The following is a 10,166-nucleotide window of genomic DNA, read 5'->3' as shown; positions in this document are numbered from 1 at the left end:
CACGGGGACCGGGCCAGTGCCGAAGTGGGACCTTTCCAAAAGCGAATTTCCCCACCTACCAGCTGCATGAAGGCAATATACATATCGAAAATTATTTTGAGAATTGCTCCTTAACATTTCAAGTTTTGCAATGTGTGGTTGTAACAGCAAGTAATTTTAACAGCAAGAAGAAGATATAAGAAATTATATACAGAATCTGTTTTGTCTTGGAGGCATTATGTATATATTTTGAATATTTTGTTTGTCCGGCTCACATTTTCTTCTGTGAGAAGAAAGGGTCTTGCGCTCCAGAAAAGACAATGTCAATATTAAAAGCCTTAAAATTCTCAAGAATGGGCTTGACAAAATCAATATTGTCATTCGCGTAATATGAGCACAGAGTCAATAGTCAAGTCAAATCAATTTTGTTTGTATAGAGCCAAATCACAACAAAGTCATCTCATGACACTTTACAAGTAGAGTAGGTCTAGCACCACACCCCTTTAAATAATTTGCATCCAACAATTCTCCATGGCAAGCACGTCTTGCAACAGCAGTGACAGAATCCTTCCTTTTACCAGGCAGGAACATTGAGCAGATCCAGGCTCAGTGGAATTGCCTTCTGCTTTGACTGGTTGGAGGGAAAGAGACCAGGAAAGTGAGGCTGAGTTTAGACAGATAATGGAAAAAGCCAGATACAGAGAAGGAAATAGAGGGACAAATAAAGAGAGAATGATGGATACACAGGGAGGTGAACAGGCTGGAAGGAGAAAGATGACAAACAATCACAACAAATATCCATGAGGAGTGTTACGAAATTTAGCGAAATAAAAAATGTCAAAAAAAAATTCAAAGACGCACAAAATAGAAATCAATGTAAAAAAACCAAAACAATGCGAAGCGGCGCTGTGCACCACTAACCCTAATGATTTTTTACCTTCTCGCTTACCGTATACACATATTACAAGAAGAAGAAGAAGAAGAAGAAAAAGACTGTAGCAACGCGAAAGAAGAAGAAGAAGAAGAGAAACTAATTATTTCTAAATGGAGGAAGACAAGTTCGAACAAGTAGTGGACGCTCTTTCATCAAACAAATCGGTTGTGTGGACTTATTTTGCCTTCCTATGTAAAAGACAAGGCAACGGTTAGACGATTTTGGATAAAACAAAAACCGTGTGCAAACTGCCGGTACAGGGCACCGTGCACTGCGGCGAGCACTGCTAGCACCATAGAAGAATACGCACCTGTTGAAGGCTAAATATCACAATTCACTGAGGTCACACATTATAGATCTAGATTAGACTGCAGCCCTGAGGATTATTTAATATTTGTTTTCCTTTTTATTCAAGAATGTAGTTGTCATTGTTTACAACAACAAAGCACTTTTTGTTATTGAAATTTTATGTTTGTATTTGCATTGTAGTCTAAATAATGGGAAAATACAAATATTTTGTTTTTTCAAAGCAAAGAGCTTTTTATTTTGTACTGACACAGCAACAACTTGTATGTCTGCATATTAAGGAAGAAAGTAAAGAATATTTGATTTTTGCATTTCTGATTTTCTTTCATTTTTATTTTGTATTGTGAGCCCTGTTTCGTATTGTTTCGTGAGTTGACTATTTCGTTGCACCCCTACTATCCATCTTTTTTCTAAACTGCTCATCCGTTAAGTGTCACAGGTGTGTTGATGAATATTCCAGCTGATACTGGGCAAGAGCTCGGTATCTTGCTCAGGGATACTTCAACATGGTCACTGGGGGAAGTGAGGATCGAACCAGCAACCCTTTGGTTTCTTGACCTCCAAAATTGGCCCCCTCCGCTCTGTAGTCAGATATCTTAAAGCAGCATTATTGTTCCAGCCCTATACCGTCCCAGGAAGACACTGTGTGGAAACATGTTGCTTATTGTATGCCACAGTGGTAACTAAGATGTACATTGTTCCAAACTTTTGCAACGTATGTGTATTTCCTTCAAAGTAAAGTTTTCTTTCAAAACTTTTCATGTGTTTTAAATTTGGTGGTTGCTGGAAAGAGTGAAAATGAGACTACGGGGTACACAGAATAGTGACTTTGAAGTCATGCATCTGTATCGTAATTCATTTATCACCAAATATTAGCTTTTTATTTCTAGTAATTGCATTAAAGTTTCAAAAATCATACAAGCGGTATTAATAAGAAGAGATTTTCTTGCTGAACAAAATATATATCATGAACTTTTGCAAATGCCTTTAGTGATGCCAACTTTTGGAAGGCCAAAAAAGTCACTGTGGGGGCCAGTGGTTTATTTTTGCCCCCTTAGAAGTTGCTCTGGCCTTGATGGCAAGTTAGAAAACAGACAAGTTGCCCTGTATGACGTTGTAAATATTCCTCATGTACAGCTTTGTTAGACTCATGCTGAACGTTCCCTTCCAATTAACAAAACTAAGAAGCTGGATATAACTTGGGGGGCTCAATGACCATTGTGCTAGCTGAAGGGACCTAGAGGTAACCATGGGACACCAGGGGTCCAAAAACAGGAAAAGGGGAAGAAAAAAGAAATCATCGGATCACATGACTGCCTCCGTTATTTCCTGCAGCAGAGCCTGTGCCCTGCTGCTTGCCTGCTTGCGACAGCGTAGCAGTGGTGTGGTCGCTCTGAACATTCATTCACGGACAGAAAACCTCTCCACACGCACGGAAGGCCTCCGCTACACCGCACAAACTCTGCTGACGACATTCATTAACCCATACATTTTTGTATTCTCAGTCGCTTTGTTATATTCCATATCGTTCTGAAACGCTACTCCTCATAATGGCGACAGCTGCGGTGTCTGCCCCTGCTGGCTGCGGCCCTAGCCCCGGGCCGGGAACGGAGCTTGTCCGCGGGCAGGCCTTCGACGTCGGGCCTCGGTACAGCAACCTCTCTTACATCGGGGAAGGAGCCTACGGGATGGTTTGGTGAGTGTACCCGAAGACTGTTAACCCATCAGGCGTCTTACATAAGTTAGCACATCTTCGTATAGCCTGTTCGCTATCTAACATATTCTAGCCAATGTTATGTTTTAGTTAGCACGCAACAGTGCTAAAACCACATCCATAATAACAATGATACAAAAATAAAGCACGCAGCAGTGCTAATACCATATTCATAAAAGTCAGTTTGTCAGGAAAACAGTTGAATTAGCCTACATAATGTACCATGCTTTTTTGTATCGATTATGAGGCATTGAATATAAGTTAACTTGGTAGCCACTAACTTGTGTGAAAATATTTGTAGATATTTATGTCATCGTTTTCCCGTTTTTTATTTTATTTTATTTTTTATCGTACTGCCATCTGCTAAAGCAGTTGAAATAACTAAATTGGCAAATTTTCAAACATGGGAGTTAGTAAGTTTCCACTTCAAGATTGCAGTGAGGTTTTAATAGTTTATGGTTGTTTCCACCTACTATTCATATGAATTCCCTTTAACACAATGTTATATACACTAGTAATCAACAGTGTATTGGTTGAAATCGGATTGAATATGTCATCCTCCCCGACTATATTAAGCATCTTATTTCCATGTCGTCTCACCCATTGTAGTCAGACACGGAGTTTAAGTGCAAATTAATTTTAGCTTAGTCGCTGTTTAGCTGATGTTGATGGCTCCATACATCCAGTGTATGGAAGAATTCAGTGTAGGGTGCAACAACTGATCATTTACTTGATTGAAAGAAACTTGCAAACTGTTTTAATTGTTGTCTAATCTGTTCAGATGTTGTTATTTATGGTTAAAAATGAAGACATTTTGAGATTTGGAATGTTGAATGGGGATTTAAAAAAACAATGTAGATGCATTGCTTTAGGATCTGGGAGCTGTGATGAGCATTTTTTTAAACTTTCTTGATATTTCAGCAACTCTGTACCTTCATTTATGTTGGCATATCCTTGGCATTTGCAGATTTTTTTTGATTTTTGAAAATATTTTGTTATTGGGTCGATGGCCGATCTCAATAGTCTACAGTCTTGGTCAAGGCAGTTCTTCCGTGATCATTTAATAATGGGTAAACATCAATAAATATGATTGAAGGATGCATATGTTTTTCTGAGCAAAATGTCACTAAAATATATTTGTTTTATACTGATATTAAAGAAAGCAGTCAATGACAGCTATCAGTTGTGAAATATCGGCAAAAAAATCTGACATTTTGCATGCTTCTTTTGGACCAGAAGATTCATTGATCGATCATAAAAATAATCTGCAGATTAATCAGGGACTACCTGATTAGATCTATACTGAATAGATGAATAAAAAGTAAATTCATGTACACAGTTATTGGCTAGACGCGAGAGGCAGCAACTCCTGTAACTGTTGTGGTCTCTGAGTGAGTGTGAAAATTTTAGTGTGGCTATGCATGTAGAGTCTTCTATATTGGCTGAGGGCAATAAATCAGTGGGGGGGGGGGGGGGACTTGCATTTTTCTTGCATTAAAAAGTGGCACCCAAGTGTTGGATTTTGTATTTCTTTTTCTGTTGAGTTTTTAATCTGTTGGACTGTAAAATACTGTAATTATCAGAATTCATGACTGTAATTTACCAACTTTGAGAGTGATGGGAGATCTTGTAGCGGAGTGATGATTGCAATATTTTCATATTCTTTAGGACATGGGTTCACAGCCAGTTGATAAGGTTCATCAGTCACAACCATACACTCCTTTTTCCTATGTGTCACCACATGATACCACTTCAGCCCATGTTATAATGTTAATGACCAATTATTAATAATTCACTCAGAGTCCAGAAGACAATCTGCTGTGTGTACACCTTTTTGTACAGTGGATGCCATTCCAGATTTTTCCTATGTAAAAAAAAAAAAGAGCTGTTTTCTCCTGTAAGTAGCTACAACAGAAGCGTACTTCTTCTTCCTTCAGTAGGGATAGGAGCAGGGTTTTCTTAGAACACTGATTTGATACATAGCCTACACAAAGGAGACACAGCAGGTTGTTTTCCATCTCTTTGTCTGCAAAATAGAAAACTCATCAAAAGCATGTTGTTACTTGTCTGATCCCCTATCAACAAATGAATGGTACATACTGGAGCTAAAGGTGAACAGACTAGATAAAGTACGGTTTACAATTCAAGCTCCAATTGTGGAAGCTTTGAAAAGCCTAAAGCTGTAAAGTAGCTAAAAGCCTGTGATTGTCATAATTTCAGAAATCCACTTGATTATATGAGGGCAAAAACAGTTAATTGAACTTTTGTAATTGCCGTTTTGATAGTGGATCATTGAAAACATTAATTAATCAAAGTATGGTCAGTGCAATGACCAAAGCATGAGAGCTGCTTTTTTTTACGGTCACACGTGTCACAACATAACATGCCATTGTAAATGAAGCATTGTGGTGCTAGAGAGTAGAGCTTTTAAAGGGCCTGAAAATTACAACCGGACCTGACCTGGCCTGCAGGTTTTAAAGCCCGCAGCCCCCCCGCTTTCCTCTCGCATGTTTTTTCTCATACACAGTATCCATTCCATTAGAATCTAGAACCACTGCAAGCACTTTCCACACTTTGATTCCTCAGCTCCTCTAGTAGTGAGTCTAACGACGATGAATTCACCTTGAATTCAGAAAGTTTACTTTTCACCAACTCCATCTTCTCCTCCAGGGCCAGGCTAAAGGCTTGCATGCAGCACTGTCAGGTCTGCCACCACCACCTTCCATGATACATGTTCCAGGCAGCCAGACAGAGAGACATTCTTTACTGACAATTTTTTTTGTGTGTGTGTGTGAAAAAAAGGCGGCTCGACGTCCGACCTGACCCGACCCACTTGCACATTTTTTTTGCCCTGAACTCGCAGGTCCCATCATTTAGAGCTCTACAACAGATATGTACTGGCCTAGAAGGATCATTCTTGGTTGGTACAGACCCAAACAAAAATCCCATCACCAATTTTAATATCTGTTTGAGGGAAAATAACAAAAGTCACTTAAACCACAAGTTACATTGCAATATCTGTCTTAATAATAACATTTTTCCTATCATTCAGCCAAAAAAACATTACATTACATGACCTGAAAAATGTAGGTACCAAATATTCACTAGTACTATGTTTAATTTAGATCATTTTAATATTTCCATACTGTGAATAATTTCATAGAAAAATAGCAATTTGAAAATTTCCCCTTTGGCTTTGTGTATTTAGTAGCATTGCCTTGGAACTGCATAACTTGGGTCAAACGTTTTGGGTATCCTTCCACAAGCTTCTCACAGTACTTGGCTGGAATTCTGGCCCATTCTTCCTGACAGAACTCGTGTAACTATGTCAGGTTTTGTCGGTCGTCCAGTCGCACACTCCTTTTCAGATCTGCCCACAAATTGTTATGATTTTTATGATTCTGCTCAACGATTAGGTTCTTTATTGATTCTCTTATCAATTCTCATTTGGTTGGTTAGTTACCTGCAGTATTAACAGCGGACAACAGAGGACATGCTAACATTGCCACTGCTACTGGATTGAGATTCACACCAGAACAGATAAAAAAAACGCAACATTCATTCAGTGTTATTGCATGCAGTGTGTGCAAATGTTTCTGCATATGGGTAGTATTTCCTCCCTTTGATGAAATATCCACTTTGCAGGTATTGTAAGTTGCCCTGTTGTCATCCTTTCCTCGTGAAATGTAACCAAACTTTCGAGCAGTTGTGCCGCTTAGGTGCCATGTTTCCTGCTGGCTGCACTGGTGAATGGCTTTGGCACACACGTTGTGTAGCTTTCTTAGGCAATGCAACGTGTGTGGTGATGTCCCACTGGAGTCGATTAGGGAATGTTTTCATAACTGGCAAGTGATTCCAAGGAATTGAAACACTGGGAACTGGTTCTCAAAAAGAAATGTTTTTTGATTCCCTTCCCTAATCATCTTTGGCTTTGGGAAACGGGGATTACCATTTTGTGACATTAGGACAGATGGACCAAAATACTTTTCAATTAATCACGTACATAATACACAATTTATTCGTAAAATAATAAGCGTTTTTGAACTTGATGTCAACCAAAGTCACATTTAGTTTTAAAATATAAGGATGTGAAATATCACCAAAATATCAGTGCATCATCTATATTTGCTGATATTGATAATTAGGGCCTGTGCCCGGAGGTACCCCGGGGTGAAGACCCTGTTATGTTTGCTCGGCATAGAAGAGCACTATTTTTTTTCTAATATCTGAAGCTGTCCGATGGGGCAGTTTTACTCAAGTCTCTTTCCCCTTGCTCATCATCTGTTTATAAATAAATTCACAAACATTTTTTTTTTTAGTCGGTACAAAATGTGAACGTCAAAATGTGAATGTCAAAATGAACTTTTTAACTTTCATTTTTCAATGAATATTCCCCCCCCCAAAATTGGCTATCAACCCAATAAGTTGTAAGCATATTTATAAAAAAAAAAAAAATCCAGTATCATTCATCCCTACTGAAATGAGTGCAGTTTTAAAGTTGTTGTAAATAAATGTAAAAAAAAAACCCTCAAAAATGGATATTAGTTAATACAACCATGTGTAATGAGCAAAAGTAAACAAACTCTGAGATTAAAGCTGATTTATCCAGTTAGACAGGGATGAACAGATGCTCATATCTGTCCTAGCTTTGGCCCAGTGTTGCATTTTTATATCTGTTGTCCAACGAGGCGATTGTTTTGAGTCCAAAGCTAAAGCATAAGTGTCTGTTGCACCAAGTCCTCCAAAGTTTAAGAAGAAGCGTCTGTTGCACCAAATCCTCCAAGCTTGAACAAGTTGTATTCAAAGACCTGACCAAAATGCCCTAAACGAGTAGCATAAGGTTGTGCTACTGTCAGTGATTGTGACATTTATTATGGCTGTTAGTCCCTGTTGGAACTCAGCAGTTAAACACAGATAAAGAAGCCAGGTTTTTTTAATGTTTTTAAGGAACACCAAACATTTTTGTTAGTTGGCAACTCACTGTGGCTGTCATTGCTGCATGCAGGTTTACTTCTCAGAGATCACTTTTCACCTGGGCTGGACTATAACTTTTCACACCTTTTATTATACTTTCTGTGAAAAAAGCTTCAGTTTCTCTTGGCTGCAGTCTGTTGATCCATGCTGCCCTCTTACTGGTTATCTAGATGCTGCTTTCAGTAGTGCATCAGTTAAGACCCTTCCCCTGTCAAATGAAGTCCATATTGGTCCAATACGATACCTTTTTTTTATATCTTTGATTTGAGGGAGTAGTGACTGTAATCATTGAAGTTTAACAGATTCTCAGTATGTTTTGAAACTTTTTTCTTAGTACAGAATTTTGTAATTAAAAAAAATAGGTTAAATCAGGACATCAGTGAGCTTGACATTCTATAGTATTATTGGGTGGCATTGGATGCACTTACACTATGTCCCAGAGGTGCTCGGTTGGATTCCATTCCAGGGAACGTGAGGGCCAGTAAATGGCATCAATGTCTCCATCATCCAGGAACTGCCTTAATACTCCACATGAGGCTAGGCATTCCCCTGTGCCAGGAAGACCTAAGGCCAACGCATAATGGGCCTGAGAATTTCACTCCAATAATCAATGGCAGTTCACATGAATGGAATGGTAGTTTGGTTAGTCCGTGGAAGTCTGTGTGTGGCCCTCTAAGGATATGCCTTCCTGAACCATCACTGACACAGTATCAAGCTGGCCATGCTGGATGATGTGGCAGGCATTATAATGTTGACCATGTTGTCTCCAGACTTGCATCTAATCGCTTGTGCTCAGTGTTAACCTGTGACAGTGCGTGCCATTTATGCCACCCTAATTCAGTCTATTTTCAATAGTTTGGTTTGACACATGAAAACAATGACCATGATGCAGGTCATTTAGTTGTCCTCTGGACTAGAAGTGCTCCGCCTGTTCCTCCTTGCACAACAGAGCAAGTACGAGTTCTGATGCTGGGTGATACACTTTTATGGCCATTTTCATCTATCCTCATGTACTGGCCCATCTCCTGGTATCCCTTCCATAGTCTGGGACTAAGAGACTGTTCTGGGACACAAAGCAGCCCTCCTTGTGATGGCATTTATGGATGTGCTATCCTGGAGAAGCTGGACTGTCTGTGCAATTTGCATGGGCTGAAGTTGCTGCCTCATGCTACCAAGACAAGCACATGTAATGCAAAATAGGAGACAAATCACTCGAGAAGTGTAAGGAGAGTATTGGTAAGTAATTAGTAAAGCAAATAAAACTAGATGTTTCAATCCCTTTTGTAGGAAACTTTTGACAGTAGTACTCAGTGTGGGGTGGTGAAAAGGAGGCTAAGGTATGTCATTGAAGCCCATCGATTTCTCCAGAGGGCTCAATCGTGTACCCAGCATCCCAGGTACACCCCCCTCCATGCCACACCCTCCTTATCCCTGATGGTGTCTGCATGGCAGGGGCATCCTTCTCCCTGAGTCAGGCCTCAGCCTGACCGAATACTACCTGTCTATACCTTACTGCCATATTGGGGTCCTTAGGCTTAATCCTGAACCTGTTACTGCTTTTTTCGGCAACACTTGCCATGGACTTGATGGCCTATTGTAGAGACCAACCCATCACCCCAATTTTTCTCAGCAGACTGGTGGTAGATGTGGCAACAAAATCCCTGCATCCCACCTCTACTGGGAAGATGCTGGTCTTCCAGCCATTCTTGGATGCTTCAGCTGCCTTGTTCTTTTTCCTCTCATAGGCCTCTTCAACCCCTTGGTACTGTTAATTCCACAACATACACCAACTTTGTTGTTGGAGACCACAGGACCATGTCTAGCTAGAGTGTTATAGCCACTATTTCTGGAGGAAACCAAGCTTTTTTATCAAGGTCCATTTCTAATTTCTAATCTCGCACTGACTGCAGGATGCTTACATGCTTAGGTGTTTTGTGATGCTCTTGATGTTGGCCAGCTGGTGTGAAATTTTTGAAGTTGACCCTTCCTGCTTATGTTTGTGGGAGGTTGTTTGTGCCGGTACTCTTAAAGTCAAATATTGATGCCATTACTTGCTTATGCCCCCACGTATAGCCCCCTTGGATGAGACTTGTCATGTACCATGATAGAATGTGTCTTAGGGCTGCAGGTGCTTGACACAGGGAACAGATGGGATCTTCTCCATACCTCTCTTTCAGATTTTGGGGGGAGGGTAGCAGGTCATATGTGGTTCTGATGATAAAACTCAGCCGTGCTCCCTCCATCTGCCAGATGTCTCAA

At 40.0% G+C, this 10,166-nt stretch overlaps 1 protein-coding gene across 1 annotated transcript in view; it reads left to right on the top strand.

Moving 5' to 3' along the window:
* The first annotated feature begins 2,562 nt into the window (after positions 1-2,562).
* mapk1 (mitogen-activated protein kinase 1) overlaps positions 2,563-10,166 on the top strand; it is a 47,231-nt gene continuing 39,627 nt past the window's right edge. Inside the window, exon 1 of the mRNA XM_086206925.1 lies at positions 2,563-2,915. Within this exon, the coding sequence (XP_086063051.1) occupies positions 2,770-2,915 (146 nt within the window). The 5' untranslated portion in view covers positions 2,563-2,769. The remainder of the gene's footprint in view (positions 2,916-10,166) is intronic.

The sequence above is a fragment of the Aulostomus chinensis genome, chromosome 6, assembly GCF_037954235.1.
Source record: "Aulostomus chinensis isolate RoL2024-O1b breed Wild chromosome 6, RoL_Achi_v1.0, whole genome shotgun sequence".
Taxonomy (NCBI): Eukaryota; Metazoa; Chordata; class Actinopteri; order Syngnathiformes; family Aulostomidae; genus Aulostomus; species Aulostomus chinensis.
Note: the sequence above shows the minus strand (reverse complement) of the source record. Positions and strands in the feature narration are given on the sequence as shown.